Here is a 19,924-nt window from a genome sequence, read left to right as displayed (position 1 = left end):
TGGAGAGGATGGGGAGGAAGAAGGGTCCTGACACTCTGTGTGTGTGTGTGTGTGTGTAGAGGATGGGGAGGAAGAAGGGTCCTGACACTCTGTGTGTGTGTGTGGAGAGGGTGGGGAGGAAGAAGGGTCCTGACACTCTGAGTGTGTGTGTGTGTGTGTAGAGGATGGGGAGGAAGAAGGGTCCTGACACTCTGTGTGTGTGTGTGGAGAGAGTGGGGAGGAAGAAGGGTCCTGACACTCTGAGTGTGTGTGTGTGTGTGTGTGTAGAGGATGGGGAGGAAGAAGGGTCCTGACACTGTGTGTGTGTGTGTGTGTGTGTGTGTGTGTGTGTGGAGAGGGTGGGGAGGAAGAAGGGTCCTGACATTCTGAGAGAGAGAGAGAGAGAGAGTGTGTGTGTGTGTGTGTGTGTGGGTGTGGGTGTGTGTGTAGAGGATGGGAAGAAGGGTCCTGACACTGTGTGTGTGTAGAGGATGGGGAGTAAGAAGGATCCTGACACTCTGTGTGTGTGTGTGTGTGTGTGTGTGTGGAGAGAGTGGGGAGGAAGGGTCCTGACATTTGTGTGTGTGTGTGTGTCCGTGGTTACAAGGATCCCAGTAGACGCAGGGGGGCGGGGAGGAGGAAGGGTCCTGACACTTTGTGCGTGTGCGTGTGTGTGTGCGGGCGCGCGCGCGCCGATCTTCAGGCTTGAACTCAGGAGCTGGACGCTGTCATGGAGTTTTTTTTGCTCAAAGTTAGCGCCTCTACTACTGGAGCCACAGCTCCACTTTTGGCTGCTTTGGTGGTTAATTGGAGGTAAAAGTCTCACGGACTTTCCGGCCTGGCCTGGCTTCGAACCGCGATCCTCAGGTCCCACCCTCCTGAGTAGCTAGGATTTACAGGCGAGAGTCCCTGGCGCACGGCTTGTTTTTGGAAGGAGGTAAGGGAGAGAGAGAGAGAGAGAGAGGACAGGGAGACAGAGACCAAGAGAGCCGGTGCTGGGGCTCGAATCCAGGACCTGGGGGCGCTGTCCATCGTCTTTCCCGCCCAAGGCTGGCGCTCCACCCCTGGAGCCAGGGCTCGGCTCCCCCCCGGGGCCCACCTCCGTTTCCCTCCCCGTCACGTCAGCCGCCTGGCGCACAGTGGGCGCTGGGAAACGGCGGCCCCCGCCCGATCCCGCCCCGCGGCCCGTCGGGAGGCCTACCCTCGCAGATCTGCTCCCACAGGTTTCTGTCCGGCGGCGGCGGCGGCGGCGGCTCTGCGACCTGCCCCGGCGGGACCGGCTGCTCGAGGGGCGCAGGCGGCGTCGGGGCAGTGCCTGAAGGCTCGGCGGACAAGCCGGGCTCGTCTCGGAGAGCGTTCCTAGCGGCGATAGACCACAAAGCCACCATGACCGCGGTCTCCATGGTAACGGCGTTATCTGCACGCCTGCGACCCGGAAGGAGCCGGATTTCTTGCGGGCGGGCTGGCGGCTCGGGGTTGACTTCCGGGTCACGGTGGAGCACGCTCTCACGTGGAGGCCGGGAGGTTTGGCCCACAGGTGAGTCTTTTCGAATGTGGCGCGCGCGGTGTTGGCCGCCGGCGTGGGAGTCTGGGACTGGGTCCCGACGCCATGGGTTACGTGGCGGAGAAGAGGGAGACACAGTAGGCAGCCTTCATCCCCCGCCCCCCGCCCGCCCGCCCGCGACCCACCCCCCTCCATCGACGGGGCGAGGCTGCGCTTGCCGGGGCGTTCTCCGGGAAGGGACCCCGAGATATCGCGATACCGCCCGAGCGGCCGAGCGTTGGCACAGCCTCCTTCACATCCCGGCTGCCAATTCCCGAGGGCCGGGGGTTCGAATCCCTGTGTCACACTTGCCGCCTGTGAAACCAAGGATGGAGCCCACCTTTACACCCGAGACCACCGTGGGAATTCAGACGCCAGGCTTGGTGGGTGCCTGCCTGTAATCCCAGCCGAGGCAGGCTGAGGCAGGAGGACCTCGAGTTCCAGGCCAGTCCGGACTACACCAGACATGCTGCCTTTTAAAAAAACAAACAAACCCGGGAAGGCGTGCGTGCGCTTTCATTCGTGCCCGTGCAGAAGTTCTTCCTGGGGCTGGGGATGTGGCTTAGTGGAAAGAATGCTTGCCTTGCATGCGTGAAGCCCTGGGTTCGATTCCTCAGTACCACATAAGCAGAAAAAGCCAGAAGTGGTGTTGTGACTTAAGTGACTGAGCAAAAAGAAGCTCAGGGACAGTGCCTAGGCCCTGAGTTCAAGCCCCAGGACTGGCAAGAAAGAACTGATTTTCTTTTTTGCACGAGTGGATGCACTTTGGGAGTTACCGGGCTGAACAGCCAGGTGCTAAGGGGTAAGAGTGGCCGAAGCTCATCAAGTTGATCTCATATTCCTTGAGCATCCCCCCATTTCTTGTGTTTCCTGGACTCTGCTTTATCCTCTGCCCATCTGTTTAAATGTCACCCTTTGGGGCTGGGAATGTGGCTAGGTGCTTGCCTAGCAGCCATGATAAACAGAAAAGGCTGGAAGTGGTGTTGTGGCTCAAGTGGTAGAGTGCTAGCCTTGAGCAAAAGAACCTCAGGGACAGTGTCCAGGCCCTGAGTTCAAGCCCCAGGACTGGGAAAAAAAAAAAAAAAAAGTCACCATTTGTTGGGATTTTGTTCTGGTACTTTCTGGGGTTGTCTCAGGCTTAATTACTGTCCACATAGTACTCTTGTGCATATGTATGTGGGGATACTGGGTCCTGAACTGGGTGCCTGGGAGCTTGTCCTTGAGCTTTTTTTTTTTTGGGGGGGGGGGTCCGGTCATGAGGCCTGAATTCTGGGCCTGGGCACTGTCCCTCAGCTCTTCAGCTCAAGGCTAGTGCTCTACCTCTTGAGCCACAGCGTCACTTCCAGCTTTTTTTCTTTTTCTTATGTGGTGCTGAGGAATCGAACCCAGGGCCTCAGGCATGCAAGACAAGTGCACTGCCACTGAGCCACCTTCCCAGCCCCCTTGAGCTTTTTCTTAAGACTGGCACTCTACCACTTGAGGCACAGTTCCACTTCCTTTTTTTTTTTTTTTTGGTGGTTAATTGGAGAATCTCATGCCCTTTTCTGCCCTGGTTCAAACCATGATCCTCAGAATTCAACCTCCTGAATCACTAGGTTTAAGGCATGAGCCACCCATGCCCGACTTTATAGCACTTTTGATGTCACCTGTGTCCGCAGAGTCAGTCAATAAGCAAGAAGGGTGTTATTTTCTTCTCCATTTTTCAGATGAAGAAACAAAAGGCCCAGGGATGCAAGTGAGTGATTTAAGGTGGGAGAACAGTTAGGTTATATCCTAGAGCTAACTTTAGGTAATTTAACTTCCAGTACTTTGTCAGATTTCCCTGTGCTCCCAAAGAATTATGGGCCTGAAATAAGGACAATATGCCTTGTCCTTACAGCCATCTTGGTACTTTGCTAGGTGGAGGGGCTTTTCCACCCAGCTCTGCAGATCTAGAGGTGACAGACATTTGTTTTTTCCTGAGTTGTTAAGCTCCAAGAAAAGCCCCCTAGATAATTGGCCCTTGATATAAGTGTCCTCCTCTGGTTTGCTTTGCTTATGTATAACACTTTTGTTAGACTTAATTCCTCACACCTTATGTGTTTGGGACTATATAAGCTTTGTGCTAGCTGCATTCGGAGCTATTGGTCTTTGAGACAGGAGTCTACCTGCAGCTCTAGGCTCTCCAATAAAGATTCCCAGTTCAGCCTCTTGAAAGGTGGCTTCTCTGTTTTCTCATGACTGAGTTCCAGTACAATGGTCCTAACATTTCCTACCACCCACTCAGAACCATGGCTCTGTGCAGAGTGTAATATGGAATGCAGTGTAGGGTCAGGGAGTACACGTGTGGTAATAACTTGAATCATTTCTTTCTTTAGCAATGGTCACAAAGACCCACAAAGCAGACTTGGGCCTTGGGGTCCCAGAGAAAAAGAAAAAGAAGAAAAAGATGGTTGTTAGAGAACCAGAGACTCAGTACTCAATGTTAAATAATGACAATTATTTTTCCGACCAGTCTCCCACAAGGGCCACATCCCATTTTAACTTGGGCCAAGGGTCGTTCCCTGAGATATGTCTGGGGAAAAAAAAGAAGAAGAAAAAGAAAAGTCACAGCTTCACTGGTGAGCTGCCCCAGGAATCCGAACCCAGACTGTCATGTGCCAGGCGGGCGAAGTCCTACAGCCCTGGGAAGCAGGCTCGTGACCCGTTGGAGTTCGTTTGCTTGGAGAAGAAAAAGAAGAGGAAGTCCTTACCTGTAATTACTTCCCACAACTCTTGGATAAAGACTTCCCCAGACCACACAAAGAGTGAGGAAATTATGAAGATTGGCAAGAAGCTCAAAAAACACAAGAAGGAGAAAAAGGCCCAGGATACTTCTGCTTTCTCCAACCAGGACCGGTGGCTCTATGAGGCTGGAGATGCGCTGCGCACATGCTCAGTGGGGAAGGAGACTGAGGAGCAGACAGCCTCCGGGCAGAAACGGAAACAGGGGAACCCCAAAGAGCACAGTATGAAGATGAAGAAGAAGAAGAAGAAGAAGATCCATCCGGAGAGAGACACCTACTTAGGTCAACTCAAAATTTCCAAGTCTGTGGAGAACAACTCTAGGAAAGGAAGTAAGAAGAAGCCAGTCAAGATTGAAGCTCTAGAATTTATCCCAATAGGAGATGGTCCTAAGTCCCCAGTGAAGAAGAAAATGAAGTCCAAGAAAAAGGTAGAGCAGCCAGTTGAGGAGTTGGCTCTAAAAAGGAAGAAAAAGAAGAGGAAAGAAGGTGGGGAAGTCAAAGACCCTTGGGAGGAGGTAAGTCCTCCCTGGGGAGAACAGGCTGAGGGTGGAGAGTGCATATGTATATCTGGTGCACTTTTGCATGTACATAGTCATACTTTTAGCTATCAGAAACGCCAGCACAGGGAGAGAAGGGAGAGGGCAGTTATTGACATGTGCAGGAAAGCATTGGAGCTATCCAGCTTCAGGTGTGGCTGAATCCAGCGGCTCATGAACTATGATAATAATATGGCTTGAGATAACATTGTGTATATAGCTGTGAGCCCACTGCATTGTATTGGCTAACAGATGGCCAGAAGGTGTTCTCAGCTCTGGGCTGAGAAGAGGACTTAGTCAATTCCTCTCTGCCCTCTGCCAGTTTCATGATCTCCACAGCTCCAGGCTTGGCTTCTGAAGGTCCCTGGCTGCTCTCAAAGGCGTCCACTGAGTCATAAACCAGATGACCTGATCAGAAGCCAAGGGTGCAGTTCCAACGGTATCTGCCCCACCTAAACCACACAGTCTGAAGCGGGGGGTGGGCATCTGAGATGAGAACTGGGGCCCTCTGTCCACAGTCTCCATCCTGATTGGAGTGGGAGGGATGGCAGTGGTGAGTTACAGGGCTGGGGACTCTGCTGACCTGCATCCAGCTGGGCCTTCACCAGGGTCAGGCCACTGTTCCTGCCTGAGCAAGGCACTTGTGGGTGCAGCAGAAGGATGTAATATCCTGTGGCCAGGTCTGGGCCCTGCTCAGAGCAAGGTGTGGCAGGCTCTGGGTCCGTATTCCACCTGGTGATCCAGTGATCTGGTCCTTTCCCCACCAGCCCAACGGAGAGTGCTGTGGCCATCCGCACCTGACAAGAAAGCTGGGGCTCGGAGGACAGAAGCAGGGGTGGTAGGAGACCCAACACTGGGGCTTCCGGCATGGCCCCTCCCCTAGAGACCAGTGTCACTGGAGCCCAAGAAAGACAAAGCTTGGTCTCTCTCCCCTACGCTGGGCTGTGTGTCCTACAAGGTGGCCTTGTGCCATCACACCATCCAATCACCATGGGCCTGGCAGGAAAAGCCTTGTTTAGTGCTCACTGAGGGCAGCCCCTGGGTGGTGGAGGCTACCAGGCTGGGGGTCTGCAGGGGAAGTTCTGCTTGTGGGGTTTCTCCCAGCTTTGTCCTCGCCCATGGGGCTCAGTCCACCCAGCAGCTTTATTCAGAAGAAACTGCAGAAACCTGGGACCTCCTTCCCTAGGAGGCCAGTGAGAGATGTCTGCTCTGCGCGGCCTGTCCCTGGAAGGGGCTCTGCCTCCCAGCCGGATGTGCTCATCCCTTCTGGCTAGGCCAGCCATCCTGTCACACACACACCACCAGGGCTGGGCAGAGCACACTAACGTGAGAACCCATAACCTGGCCACTGTTACTGGGGAGCCTGTACTAGAGGCTGTTTCAGGAGTATGGTGAGCGAGGCTAGAGCTGGGACTTGGAGGGGGGGCACTGCTGTCCTCAGAGCAGAGCAGGTACAGACACCAGTACCGTGCCTCCTGGGAAGGGGAGAAAGAGCTTTGAAGCAAGCCTGAGCTGTGGCATGGGGAGGGACAGGAGTATGGAAGGGAGAATTAGATGGGGTGGGTGACAGGCCCTTGAGCCACTTCCACATTTCCTGGCTCCTGCCAGTGCCAGCAGGGAGGCTGCCTGCTAAGCCTGTGTCTGGAGGCCCAGGCTGGAATAGGTGCTATGCCTCAGCCTCAGGGAGCCCTGTGCTTGTTGCTTCAGCCCTAGGAACCTGTTTCTTCCTCTGTCAAATGCCTGGTGCCACTGATTTGGGGGAGATGCGGGAGAGCTGAAATGGCCTAATGTCAAGGGTGCAGGCTGGAGTCCTGGACTCTTAAGGACCTCATCCTGTGTGCTGAGCCTCAGTGAGAGCCTCAGCCTCTCTTCCCTTTCTTGCAGGCATCCGACACAGACTTGGAGGTGGTGTTGGAAAAGAAAGGCAACATGGATGAGGCCTGCATAGACCAGGTACAGCCAGCGCCTCTCCCTGTACACCTGCTACCCACTAGGTCACAAGGTCCTGGTTGTGGGGGCACCAGGCTCTCCAAAGATCACTGGGATAAATTGAGGCCTGCGAGTTTTAGGCCAAGGAACTTTCGTTTTGTGTCTTTACTAAAGTCCCCCTCTGGCTCTAGTGGAGGGCAGCTCACCACCACCCACCTTGCCCCCCATCCTTAACTCTGGAGGGAGCTCAGGGTGGCCTCCCCTCTCTCCATCCCCAGCTCTGGAAGGAGCTTGGGGTCACCTCCCCTCTGTTGTCCTTCTCAGGTGAGGCGGAAGGCTTTGCAGGAAGAGATCGACCGGGAATCAGGCAAGATAGAGGCATCAGACTCCAAAAGCTGGACAGTGAGTTTGCCCCTGCGGTCCCTGTAGCATGAGGTGGGAGAGGCAGGAGTGGGGCAGCAATAGGAACTTTTCCAGACCTGGCCAAGAGAAAAGGGGAGGGAAGAAGGCTCAATAGGGCAGGTGGGAGGACAGCATGCGCACTGCGTGGCTAGGCCCCTGTGAGTCACTGGATTCTGCACCCCCGTCACACACACTTACTATGTGAGCCTCTATTGTGTACCAAGTGTAGGTATCAGAGGCAGCTGGGACCCCCCTCACCTCACCATCACACGTTGGTGGCCCAAGAGGACAGTTAAATGGAGAATCCATAAGGAAGGGATAGGCAAATGACAGCTATACTAAGGAGAAAGAGGTAGAAAAGAGGAGGAGAGGCCAGGCTGGTCTACACAGGCTGCGGTGACACTTGTCTGGCACCCTAAGGTGAGGAGGGCAGAACCCCGAGGTAGCAGAGGGCTGGGGGTGGTCTACAGCGAAGGCCAGCAAGGTCGTACAGTAGCCAGTGCAGGCCAGGGCAGCACCAGCTCAGCCTCTGGCTGCAGTCGGGCCAAGGACCTGGAGAGTGGCCTGAGCCTGCTCTGGGTTGGCCACCGAGGCCCACCACGGAACTTGGTGCTAGGTTGACTGTGGGAAGGGAAAGACCACCTTCTGGCCCTGGCCTCAGCCTTCCATGTGTATTGACAGGAGTTTGAATGAGAATTGCCGAGATCAGTGATTCGGTATGGTGTGTCTAAGCAAGATCTTTCCCTTCATGCACTGGGGTCTGCCAGGGGTGCTTCAGGTGACCCTGAGGCAGGCAGGGGTCAGGGATCCCTGTGGAAGAGCAGCTCACCAGGCCCCATTGGCCCCTGGCAGTGGTTTTCTCAGACCTGGGCGGGGCATCACCAGTGGCCTGAGAAGTTGTCATTTCCCTAACCGGGGCCACCATGAAACTGAGGTCTCCAGTTTCCCCCTGGGCAGCTGTAGCAGTTGTAGGTATCCTCACAGGGCAGAATGGAAACCAGCGCTGGGCTGACATGAGGCCTGTAGGCCAGTGCCCATGTAGGGGTCGGCAGACGGTGGGGGCTCCCCAGGACCACCAGCAGCCAGCTGGGAGTGACCAGGTGTGGATGTGCTGGCACAGAGTGCACCGTGTACAGGTGCATGGGAAGTGGCTGTGGTAACAGCTGAGTTGTGCCGGGTTAAGAGGAGAGGGGAGGTAGGACCACGATGAAGGTCACCTGCCTAGCATGCTCCAAGCACTGGGTTTGATCCCCAGCACTGGAAAAAAAGGTGGTGGAGGTGAGCAGAGGGGTGGGGTTTTGTGGTTTTGTTTTTTGTTTTTTTGCAAGTGAACTCAGGGCCTGTGCACTGTTCCTGAGCTTTTTTTGCTTGAGCCTAGCACTCTACCACTTGAGCCACAGTGCCACTTCTGACTTTTTTTATGTGGCACTGAGGCATCACAAACCCAGGGCTTCCTGGGTGCTAGGCAAGCAACTCTACCACTAAGCCACATTCCCAGCTCTATAAGGCCTTCTCTTTTGTTGTTGTTGGTGGTGGTGGTGGTGGTGGTGATGGGGTTTGAACTCAAGGCCTGGACGCTGTCCATAAGCTCTCTTGCTCAAGGCTGTACCACTTTGAGCCACAATGCCATTTTTTTTTTTTTTTGTTCGTGGGACTTGAACTCTGGACTTGGGCGCTGTCCCTCAGCTCTTCAGCTCAAGGTGAGCACTGTACCGCTTGAGCCACAGCACCACTTCCATTTTTTTCAGCCTCCTGAGTAGCTAGGATTACAGGCACGAGCCACTGGCCCCCCGGCCACGATGCTACTTCTAAGATGTGAATCTTGACTGTCAACTTGATTAGTAATGAATAGATGCCATCCAAGGGCTGTCATCAAATCAGTAGGTGGTGAGAAGGAGGGAGTATCCTTGGAGGCTAAGTCTTGCTCGGACCCTTTTCTGTCCCTTTCCTATTTGCCATGACTAACCCGGAGCAGAGCAAGTCATTGCTGCTTCTGTCAGCTGTGTGGTCACAGTGTGACAGGAAGACTCATACAGCTGTTAGGAGGTAATGGTGCTGGGTGGTGAGGGCAGGGGAAGTGATGGTTGACATTGCCAATGTCAGGCAGAGCCAGGGCAATGTCACACCTGGTCACGTGGGGGGGGGGCCTCTCGTGGTGCCCAGGCCTGAATTGGAACCCCTCAGGTGACACAGGAGGTATCTGCCCATCAGCCTCCTTTTCCTCATCCGTCACAGAGTGGCCACAGTTGTCCTCCCAGATCGCAGGAATAGTAATGAGACTGTCTACTGGCGTACTGGCACTGGGCCACAGCAGCAGGGGCTGAGTGGAGGGAAAGGGTGCGTGGGATTGAAGACAAATAACCGCATTTTCCTCCCCACAGGGAACCCAGTTTGGCCAGTGGGATACTGCTGGTTTTGAAACTGAGGAACAGAAACTGAAATTTCTCAAACTTATGGGTGGCTTTAAGCACCTGTCCCCTTCGTCCAGCCGCTCCGCCAGCACAGTAGGCAAGCCCAACATGGCTCTGAGCAAGAAGGAGGCAGACAGCCTGCAGCAGAACCTGCAGCAGGACTACGACCGGGCCATGAGCTGGAAGTGCAGCCGCGGCGCCGGCCTCGGCTACTCTCCCACCCCAGACAAAGTCTTCTACATCGACAGGAACGCCTCCAGGTCCATCAAGCTGAGCGATTAAACTCCCATCTGGTCTCTCAGCAGCCCACCTGGCTTTTCTTCCTGTGTGGCAGGTGGAAGCTGCAGGCAGTTATCTTGAACCAGACACTTGCAAAGGTTCAGGACAACTCTGGATGGGTGGGCTTGGAGGAGCAAGGGGTGGGGACTGGTGTTTGCAGAGCACACATGGATAGGGCGTATATTCCAGCTGAAGCCCTACTGTTCCACCATCTTCTAGGAGAGGCACCACAGCTCAGGGACCCCAGCAGTGCAGGCCATACCCATCTAGGGCAGGTCATCACTACTGGGACAAATTGATGAAGGAAAGCAGAAGTTTTGGGGTGTCTATATGTCAGGCCTTCTTCTCCCCAGTGCTAGGATTATAGGCCTGCTTACTTGTGTTACAGGAATCTAATGTGTCACCAGAGGAAGTTGGGCAGCCAGGACAGCAGCAGGCTATGGCTCCAGAGCAGCTCCAGCCTGCTCTGCCTTTCCTCACATGTCCCCTTCTTGGGGACTTAGTCTCAGCCTGATGTTAAGGCTACACCTGGCTTGACCCACTCTGTCCCTCCTTTTCCTGCTTTAAGTGCTCTCCCCAGGCCCTCTGTAGGTTTATATCAAGTCTTATGTTACTCATGTCTCTGCCTCATGCAGAACAGAACACAGCCTACCTGTGGGTCCTAGGAGTTTGGGAGAGAGGGAGAGAGTGGTGGAAGGTCAGAGTTCACCTAGGACTGGTTGTTTCTCCTTTGGGTATTTTTTAAGTAGCTGACCCTCTATGGCCATATCCTTCCTATACTCCAGCTGTCTCTTCAACCCTGGCTCCTCCCACTTTAGTCCTAAATGATTTCTACTGTCTGCCTCAGTGTGTGAGCCTCTGCCCCTGAAGCCATCAAAGTATCTGCCCATCAAGAAAAAAAGTATCAGGCCCATCAAAGTATCTGCCAGGCAGCCATAGCTCTCCTTTAAAAGGGGTATGTCCAGACGAGCATGGTAGTGCACATCTATAATCCCAGCCGCTCAGGGCAGAGATCCGGAGGACTGAAGGGTGACGTTAGCCTAGACAAGAGTATTAGCAAGAACCCCAACTCAGCTGTCTAGCTAGTGTGGTGGTTCACAACTGTGGTTTCAGATACTGAGTGGTTTAGGTTGAGAGCTGATGGAATCGTAGCCTCAAATTAGAAGAAATGAGTTAAGGAGAGTAATTTGTGAATCTGCCCCTTGATTTTAATTAGCATAATACATTTTGTTTCAGGTAGTTTTATTTTTTAAAAATTCTTTGTTATTATAAAGGTGATGTACAGAGGGGTTACAGTTAAGTAAATCAGGTAAGGAGTACATTTCTTTTTGGACAATGTCACCCCCTTCCCTCGCTCTCTCCCAGTTTTCCCTCATCCTACTGAAATAAATTTAATGGAAATAACTTTTTGAAATAAAGGCGCTCTGCTCTGGGAGAACTTGAGCAGAACGATAACAACCCTGTTTTCTGACGTGTTTAGTTGGGGTTGGAGGTTGCGTTGTACGGCTGTTTCTTTGAGGCACAGGGGTTGTCATCAGATTGGCCCCCAAAAATCTAGTCTTGCTAGTCCTAAACTTAGGAACATGAGTTGAATAGATATTATTATATACATATTTTTGGTCCAGTCGTGGGGCCTGAACTCTGGGCCTAGGCGCTGTCCCTCAGCTCTTCAGCTCAAGGCTAGCACTCTTACCACTTGAGCCACAACGCCACTTCCAGCTTTTTTTTTTTTCTGCTTATGTGGTGCTGAGGAATCCAACCCAGGGCCTCAGGCATGCAAGGCAAGTGCTCTACCACTGAGCCACCTTCCCAGCCCTAGAAATTATTTTTAAATTTTATTTTCTGAGGTGAGCCATGCATTAGCAGTCACCTCCTACCTCCCTGGAAGAGTAAAGATGAAATGTATCCCACTCTCAGGGCACATTTCCCAAAAGCATAAATTGAGGGTTTATTCATCTGTTTACTTATTGAGACGGGGTGTTCCTATGCTGTGGCTTGAGCAGCTTCCCGAGCAGCTGGATGGCAGGCCTAGCCATGGGCATGGCAGGGCCTGTGCAATCGGCTAGGTCCTGACACTTAATCCACAGCCTGCATGGTTTCTGACAATGTCAGGCACCAGTCGTTAAATGCTGTACCGGAAACCATGTCAAGAATGGAGTTCCAGCAAACTGGCCAGCAGCAGGGAAGCAGCGGAGCTCCAGAGGCAGAGCAGGTATCCCCAGGCCATGTAATGCACCACAGGCCTTTGGTGGAGGTCAGTGACTGGACTATAGACCTGAGTGCACCTATGCACTTCACTGAAGCCACAGCGACTCAGATTGTACCTCATTTTCTCCTTCGTGCCATAGCTTATGTGGTGCTGAGGAATCGAACCCAGGGCCTCAGGCATGCAAGGCAAGCACTCTACCACTGAGCCACCTTCCCAGCCCAACCTGGACCACTCTTGATGGGGCTAAATGCATGTGAGATCTGCCATGAGGTCAAAGGTGTTACCTGGTTGCTGTCTTACTAAACAGGTACAATGTGAGGCACACCAGTAAAGGAAGTTGCCTGCATTCCTGGTTCTCTCCTGCAGAAGGCCCAGCTGCTCCCGGGCCTCACTGAGGAGCTGAAGCAAGGCCCCTTGGCAAAGAAACGCTAGGACATTGCTCCTCAGAGAATTGGATTTAATACTTTGCCGATTCTCTCTTTGCTGTCAAAAAGTCTGAGCAGAGGTCAGAGCTTAAACCATTCAACCACATATATATGTTAAAAAACAAAAAACCCTAAGTCCCCATGGGGCTCAGGTCCTTGTCTGCAGGGGGAGTCGCAGGGCCAGCTCTGTCAGATGAGTCATGTCCGGCTGTTTGCTTCGCTTCTTGATGTATTCCAGAGTTTTTACCTAGGAGGGAAGAGCAAGGTCTGTGTCACGTGAGGCTCACTACACTGGGAACCCAAGGCCGGGTGAGTGTGCCGCTGTGTGAGCACATAGTAGAACTTGAACCATAATGTGCCCTTAAAATCAGACGGGGGGGGGGGGGGGGGGGGCAGGTATGGGGCATTTTCATGTGAGGAAGCCTGGTGCCAGCTAGGAACCCAGGCAAGCAGGACTGGCTGTGTGTGGCAGTGCTGGTCCTCACCATTGTCCTGCTGTCAGCACAGCCATGCCTCTGTGCCAGGTGCCACAAGTTGACAGACAGCTGGTTCAGCTTGTTGTTGCGCAGGTCCCCGTGGGCCAGGATGCTGTTGAAGAAGGAGAGGCCCAGCAGGCTCTGGCGCTTCAGGGCCTGTAGAGAAAGGGTGGTGACCCCCTGCACTGGGACTTGGGCCACCCAGGGCCACAGAGCCCAGCAGAGACTCTGTGGGTGGGGTTCAAATGCCAGCTCTGCCGTGTGTTTGCTGCTCCACCCATTGAGTCCTGCTGCCTCTCCCATCTGTAAAATGTGAGCAAGGTGTGCACCTCATGGAGAAAGAGAGGGCAAGCTACGCCTAACACTCCATTTCAATGGGAGAGGGGGAATACGTATTTAGGACTCACAGCAGGCCCATGAGAGGTCCCCTCCCCAAAGGTAACAGTCACTAGGAAAGGCCATGCCAACAGGCAGGTTCCTGAACCCAAGCCAAACTGTAGAACCAGGAGCCATGGCCAGCAATCATGGGAAGGGAGGTGGGGAGTTACTAGCTGTACACAGAAATCACAAAATCATCTGCCACATGGAGATGGGACAATTGAGTCCCAGCGGATGATCATGGAACCTAGCCTGCACGTGAGCGTGAGTCCTGCACTCCAGCCTGTGAATGGCTCTAGTCAGAATTCAGTGAAGCTACTTGAGTGAAGCGCTGGGTCCTACGCTGGCTGGAACAGACACTGCTCCTGTGCTTGGACAGATCAGCGAAAGGCCCTTGCTGAAGGTCCTAGTGCACACCGGGAAGCCAAAAGTGCTAGAAGTGGTGGTGCACTCTTGAATCCTGGCTATTCAGGAAGAGGTAGGAAGGACTGTGGTTCAAGGCCAGCTTGGGCAAAAAGCCTAACACCCAGCCAGGTGTCGGTGGCTCATGCCTATAATCCTAGCTACTCAGGAGGCTGATATCTGAGGATCATGGTTCAAAGCCAGCCTGGGCAGGAAAATCCATGAGACTCTTATCGCCAATAAACCACTCAGAAAACCAGAAGTGGAGCTGTAGTAGAGTGCTCATCTTGAGCTGAAAAGCTGAAGAACTGCCCAGACCCAGAGTTCAAGCCCCATGACTGACAAAAAAAAAAAAAAAAAAAAAGCCTAGCACTCTATCTTGAAAAACTACAAGGGGTAGGTGTGGTAGAGCACCTGCCCAGCATGAGGCCCCAAGTTACTATTTCTACTGTTCTGGCTAAACTTGCTTGCCTTGGTTTCCATTGTTCAGCGGGAACCGAACATGGCTCCTGCCCTTCAGAAGGGTGCTTGAGTGTGGCCAGCACGGCTATTTATAGGCTGGATAGCTTTTTTGAAAAGGTCCTACTGTGGCACTGACGTCATGACTCAAAGACAGCCCACCCCAGCTCCCAAGGAGCTTCCACTCGAGAGTCCACACCACACTGTGACTGCCACCAAGTGCCTCGGGAGTCTGCCACAGGGAGGAGGCCAGGGTGACCACTTGAGCTGTGCAAGCAGAGCAGCTGTGAGGGCAGATGTGATTTTACTGAGACACAATTTCACTACATAGTGCAGGCTGGCTGCAGACCCACAATCTCGCCCTGGTCTCAAGTACTGGAGCATTACAGGTATGTGCCACCACATCCAGCTTGGTTTTGTTTGACAGAACATTCTTAACAAGCGTTGCTGTCCTAGGAGTTGAGAGGAGTGTGGTTTCCAGAGACTGGGGTGAGAAGGAAGGAGTACTGGCCTCAAATAGCCCCCTGCCCTTGCAGAATCGCTTCCCTTCCATAGTGGAGCAGTGCCCCACTGGGAGCACATGCCAGAGGCCCCACCTCGTCTTTGGCCAGGGTCTTCAGGTGCTCCAGGATCTGGGCCATCACCACCTCACACAGCTTGTTGTTCTCAGCCAGGAACTTGGAGTCTCCCCCGTAGAGGCTGTCGTTGGAGTCCACTGATGGAACAAAGGAGACTATGAGATAGACTGTGGCTGAGGTGCCGAGGAGACGCTGTGTCCATGGGTCAGCCGGTGGAAGGAAACAGAACTGGCTTTGGGACTCATCTGGCCTATAGGCCAGTCTGAGCCAGAGGCCTGTGGTGTGGAAGTTGTTCCCCTGCTGTCCCACGCTTGGGGGTCCTGGCCAGTGATCACTATGGCCACCACAGCAGTTACCAGGGACAGGGCTGAGTGCTGCCTGTGGCGTGAAAAACAAGGTAATATAACCAATTCCCTTCTAGGGGTGGGGAAACTGAAGCCAGAGGCAGCCCAAGTTAAAATCTAAACCCAAAAGCCAGATTCCAAAGCCTGCCTGGGATGGGGTTAGGAATAGGCCAGGATTGAAGCTTTCCTGCTATTGTTCCAGATCATTCCATAGTTTGACCCATTAGTGGACCTCCAAGATCATTTAATGGTCACAGTGAAGTCAGGTGCTACAACACCTAAATCTCTAGGCCTTTTCCGGGGTTTTCCCTCTAAACCCCGGGGAGGAGGAAGGGAGAAGGCTCCTTAGTCTTGTGGGAGGCACTGCGTACCTCTGTCGATGTGGTACAGGTAGGTCTCCTGGCTCATGGCGGACAGCAGATGGAGAACACTGGTGTAGATGCGGATCCTGTCATCACTCGTATCCTCCCATGTGTAGTCCTGGATCACATTGAGAAGCTCCCGAACAAGAAACAGGACCCCGTGTTCCGGATGATCCTGGTGGAGAACCAAAATAGGAGAGATCAACCAAAATAGGAGGCAAGAGAAACAAGTCTCCTTTTACCCACTGGGGAGAGAAGGCAGGGTTTCCTCCCAAGGCCAGGCCAGGCCAGGCCTGTCACAAGCAGAGAAGCAACTGAGGAAAAGGGGAAACCCCACTCCCTACGGGGGTCAAGGAATGAAAAAGCAGCTCCCTTGCCCTGGACATTGATCAAAACGAACCAAGCAACTCAATGGCAGCGATGGGAGGGAGGGAGAATGAGTGGGATAGAGGGAACAGCTGACACTATGCAAAAGGAAAGGAATGTACATATCACCCAATGTGGAAGAAATAACTATATAGTCAAAGCCCACAGAACTCATAAACCTTATAGACCACGATAGACAATTTGCCTCATGAAGGTTAGAATGTGTTTGTAACTAAGCATCACTATCCCACAATACTGCGAAATGTGTGAAATTATGTAATCACTAATCACAAGAAAACATTTGCAAAAAAACCCAAAAAAGCTCCCTGTCAGATTCTGGCCTGTTTCTAAAGTGACTGCCTGGTAAGAAAGGGTCATCCCCAGCGCCAGCCACAAGCAAGACTGGGTCTCCCAGTGGTCGGGACAGCAGAAGCCTGGTGCTCAGGCTATAAAAACAACCCAGGAGAGTTAGCAACTGCAGAACTGCCCCCCATCACCTCAGAGAGGGAGATTCCCACACAGGTTTAGGGAAAACCATTGTGTTTCCGTCGTTTCAAGATGCTAGAAAAAGGGCCACACCATAAAAAAGTGAGCAGCTTCAATTCAGCTTCAAGGTCTATGCAAATGCAAACCAATCCCCAGCTCCCCCGGCATTCCTCCTCATCCAGCCAGAGCTCACGCCAGCCACATCGCTCAGGTCTCAGTAGGATACACGACCTGACCATCAAATAACAACTTGAGTCTGCGCACAATGGCTCACACCTGTAATCCTCATCAGAAGGTGGAGATCAGGAAGATCACAGCTTGACGCTAGCCCAGACAAAAAAAATTGATACTATCTCAAAGTTGGGCATATCGGCATTCACTTGTTATCACACCACATAAGTAGAATCATGGTCTGGGTGGGCCTGGGCATACATGTGAGGCCCCAGTCAGAAATGTAAAGCAAAAAAGAGAAAAGAAGGGTTGGGGCATGGCTCAAGTGTACAGTGTCTGCCTTAGTAAGTAGAAGGCCCTGAGTTCAAACCTCAGTACTGCCAAAAACAAGGGCCAAGATTTAGAGTACCTACTGTTGATGGTCTTATTAGAAATCCCATTTCACAGATGGGAGATGAGCCAGAGAGGTGAGTGGCACAAAGTTAAACTGCTGGTACCAAGAGACCCCATGATTGGCCAACCTGGCAACCTTCCTGACTTCCTGACTGCAGATCTGACTCAGACCCTGGCTCTCTCCATTGGCACTGGGCGTGTAGCTAGCTGGGTAAGCATCCATGCAGGGGAACAGAGTACTCAGTATAAATGAAGCATGCATGGTCACTGGCCGCCAAGGGTAGGCTGACAGCAACCTGGTCCACTGTGGACATGCACATTACGCACGGAGCAGGGCAGTCATCACCATCAACTTTAGAACATTTCCTCACCCCAGAATGGGACTTGTATCCATGGGAGCTGAGGCACACTCATGGCCCAACTCAAGAGGCCACAGGGCCTCAGAAGACCAATGACCCTGAAGGCTGGCTGGCACCCTACTCTGGAACACCCAGACTTGAACTGTGAGAAACACAGGTTTGTCACTCAGGCTGCCCGGCTAATGGAACTTGACTGCAGCTGTCGAGCTAACTCCTACCCAGGTGCACTCCAGATCCCTAGCACCCCAGGCATGGCACAAAACCGTTTTCATTAGGCAACTCCAAATTCTCTTTTGTGTGGGCAGGTACTGGTTTGGGTTTTTTTGTGTGGTTGTGTGTGTATCGGTCCTGGGGCTTGAACTCTGGGCCTGGGCGCTGCCCCTGCGTTCTTCAGCTCAAGGCAAGCACTCTACCACTTGAGCCACAGCACCACTTCCAGTTTTCTGCTGTTTTATTGGAGATAAAGAGTCTCATGGACTTTTCTGCCCAGGCTGGCACTGAACCCGGATTCTCAGATCTCAGCCTCCTGAGTAGCTAGGATTACATGCGTAAACCACCAGTGCCCGGTTTAGGTACTGGGGTTTGAAGTCAGGGCTTGGGCACTGTCCCTTCACTTTTTCTGTTTAAGGATGGCTATATACTTCTAGTCTTATAACTGGGGATTAATCAGAGTCTCACAGACTTTCCTGCCTGCTTTGAACCTTGATCCTCGGATTTCAGCTTCCTGAATAACTAGGATTACAGGTGGCCAGCCACATCTTCAGGAAAGCCAAACCTACGTAGGTAGCAGACAGAGTGTACTGCACTTTGGGGCCCCATATCTTGGGCCTTCAGGAAACATACCGGCACAATTAGCAAAGTGGAGAAGAAATTGCAGAGGAATTCCAGAAGGAAGGCTTCAGAAGGCCGCATCTTCCCGTCGATATTTATCATCTTGGGAACTTCTGGCACGAGGCTGATAGCCGCTTTGAAGAAAGCATCAGCTGCAGGGAGAAGACAAGCTGAGATGAGCACTGCAGATGCAAGGTGGGCTGCTCCTTCTTCACTGGCTCAGGGTCCCACTCAGACCCAAGATGGGCTGAGCAGAGGGTTCTAGAAACCACAAGGAGATCTGGAAGATTGTTGGAGAACAGGAAGCTGCTGATCTCAGAAGCCAGCCCAGAGAATCTCAGTTCAGCTTCCATACCATACAGGAGACACTGGCCTCAGCCTGAGTTGGTTCAGTGAACTCCCATCGCCCCAGATGGAGGGAAGCTGTGTCAACCCCTTCACAAGTATGGGGTAAGGAAGGACTCAACACCCCGTGGATGGGCCTGAATCTTTTCTAGTACATGCCCTTTCTAGTTAAAATGTTTACTAAAGAAACACACATGGAACTGGGTGTGGTGGGGCACCCCTGTAATTCCAGCAGTTAGAAGGGTTAAAGTAGAAGTACTGAGAGTTTCAGGCCAGGCAGAGAAGACCTGTCTGGAGGTACAGGGGAACCACGGACTAGGCACAGTAGGATACACTCAGCTATTTGCAAAGTAGAGATCCCAGAACAATTGGAGTTTGTGACCAGCCCATGTAAAAGATTGGCAAGAACATTTTAACTAACTAGATGTAGTGGTACAAGCCTGTCATCTCAGCTACTGAGAGGCACCAGTAGGAGGATCTTGGCCTCTAGGCAGGCCCAGGTAGAAAGTGCAAGACCCTATCTGAAAAATAACAAAAGCAAAAATGGCTGGTGGTATGGTTCAAGTGGTAGAGTACCTATCTAACAAGTGCAAGGTCTTGAAGTAAAACCCTAGTAGTACCAAAAAAAAAAAGGGGGGGGGTTGGGGGGAGAACGAAAAGAAATCCAACTACTGAAGAGTCTAAGGAATAAGCATGATGGAAGTGACACTAGCCTTGAGTGAAAAAGCTCAGGGACAGTGAGTGCCCAGGCCCCAAGTTCAAGCCCCACAACCAACAGAAAATAAACCAACAAAAAATAAAATAAATGAAAGGAATGAGCATGCATGCACAAGCGACTTTAGAGATTTCTGACTGGGGGATGAAAGGGAAGAGGTGTGTGTGTTTGTGTGTTGGTGGTGTTTAGGTACTTGAGCCCTTTTTTGGCTTAGTTTTTTAACATGGTCTCACATTTTTTTCCGCACACCAGCCTAACCATAACCCTACTATTTATGCCTCCCACTTGACTGAAATGACAGCTTTAAAGCCTCTTCTAAGGCTTTAAAAGGTTTCACTCTGTGCTCCATCCTGGGCTTCTTTGGGTTACCACAGGCTCTTGAGGGTCAGTGGCCTCGCTGGGGCCATCCACCCACAGAGCCTTTCTGTGCAATACTTTGAACCAAGTCTCTTGTCTGAGCAACAAGCTTTCCCATTCTAAGCCACTAAGCCATCAGCAAATCAGACAATTGTTGGAAAGCTTCCCAACACTCAGAATTAAAATGTACGTTTGCTCATTGTGTACAAGAGCAAAACTTTGGAAAGAGTCCACATGTTTTTCCAACACAAGGAACATTTTTGGGGGGAAATAGGGGAGGATGTAGGGAGAAGGAATTTATAACATGTCCAAAAGAGAAACAATGCTAAAAGACATTACAAAGACTGGGTGGAGTACTGACATGTACTGACATGGGGACGGGGGAGCCCCCAAGATTTACCAAGAAGCCAAAAAAGCTCAGAAA

The 19,924-nt window shown here is 52.3% G+C and overlaps 2 protein-coding genes across 4 annotated transcripts in view; one reads left to right on the top strand and one right to left on the bottom strand.

Moving 5' to 3' along the window:
* The first annotated feature begins 1,221 nt into the window (after nucleotides 1–1,221).
* Nucleotides 1,222–11,067, top strand: LOC138814920 (lysine-rich nucleolar protein 1-like). Of its 2 annotated transcripts, none has more exons than XM_070004042.1 (5): nucleotides 1,222–1,516; nucleotides 3,880–4,802; nucleotides 6,708–6,776; nucleotides 7,077–7,154; nucleotides 9,536–11,067. In XM_070004042.1, exons 1-5 carry the CDS (start codon nucleotides 1,366–1,368, stop codon nucleotides 9,845–9,847), a joined length of 1,533 nt encoding a protein of 510 aa, XP_069860143.1. In that variant the 5' UTR covers nucleotides 1,222–1,365; the 3' UTR covers nucleotides 9,848–11,067. The 2 variants fall into 2 exon arrangements, with proteins under 2 accessions (XP_069860143.1, XP_069860144.1); XM_070004043.1 differs by lacking the exon at nucleotides 1,222–1,516 and adding an exon at nucleotides 1,730–2,324.
* Nucleotides 11,068–11,165: 98 nt separating this feature from the next.
* LOC138814919 (VPS35 endosomal protein-sorting factor-like) overlaps nucleotides 11,166–19,924 on the bottom strand; it is a 55,994-nt gene continuing 47,235 nt past the window's right edge. For both annotated transcript variants that reach the window (XM_070004040.1, XM_070004041.1), the window contains exons 27-31: nucleotides 18,096–18,235; nucleotides 15,487–15,652; nucleotides 14,790–14,908; nucleotides 12,964–13,110; nucleotides 11,166–12,725 (exon numbers count right to left, since the gene is read on the bottom strand). In XM_070004040.1, coding sequence (XP_069860141.1) covers nucleotides 12,627–12,725; nucleotides 12,964–13,110; nucleotides 14,790–14,908; nucleotides 15,487–15,652; nucleotides 18,096–18,235 — 671 coding nt within the window. In that variant the 3' untranslated portion in view covers nucleotides 11,166–12,626. The remainder of the gene's footprint in view (nucleotides 12,726–12,963; nucleotides 13,111–14,789; nucleotides 14,909–15,486; nucleotides 15,653–18,095; nucleotides 18,236–19,924) is intronic.

Source organism: Dipodomys merriami, unplaced genomic scaffold (genome assembly GCF_024711535.1).
Source record: "Dipodomys merriami isolate MVZ:Mamm:240054 unplaced genomic scaffold, mDipMer1.0.p SCAF_62, whole genome shotgun sequence".
NCBI classification, from domain to species: domain Eukaryota; kingdom Metazoa; phylum Chordata; class Mammalia; order Rodentia; family Heteromyidae; genus Dipodomys; species Dipodomys merriami.
This window is presented reverse-complemented; position numbering and strand designations above follow the sequence as displayed.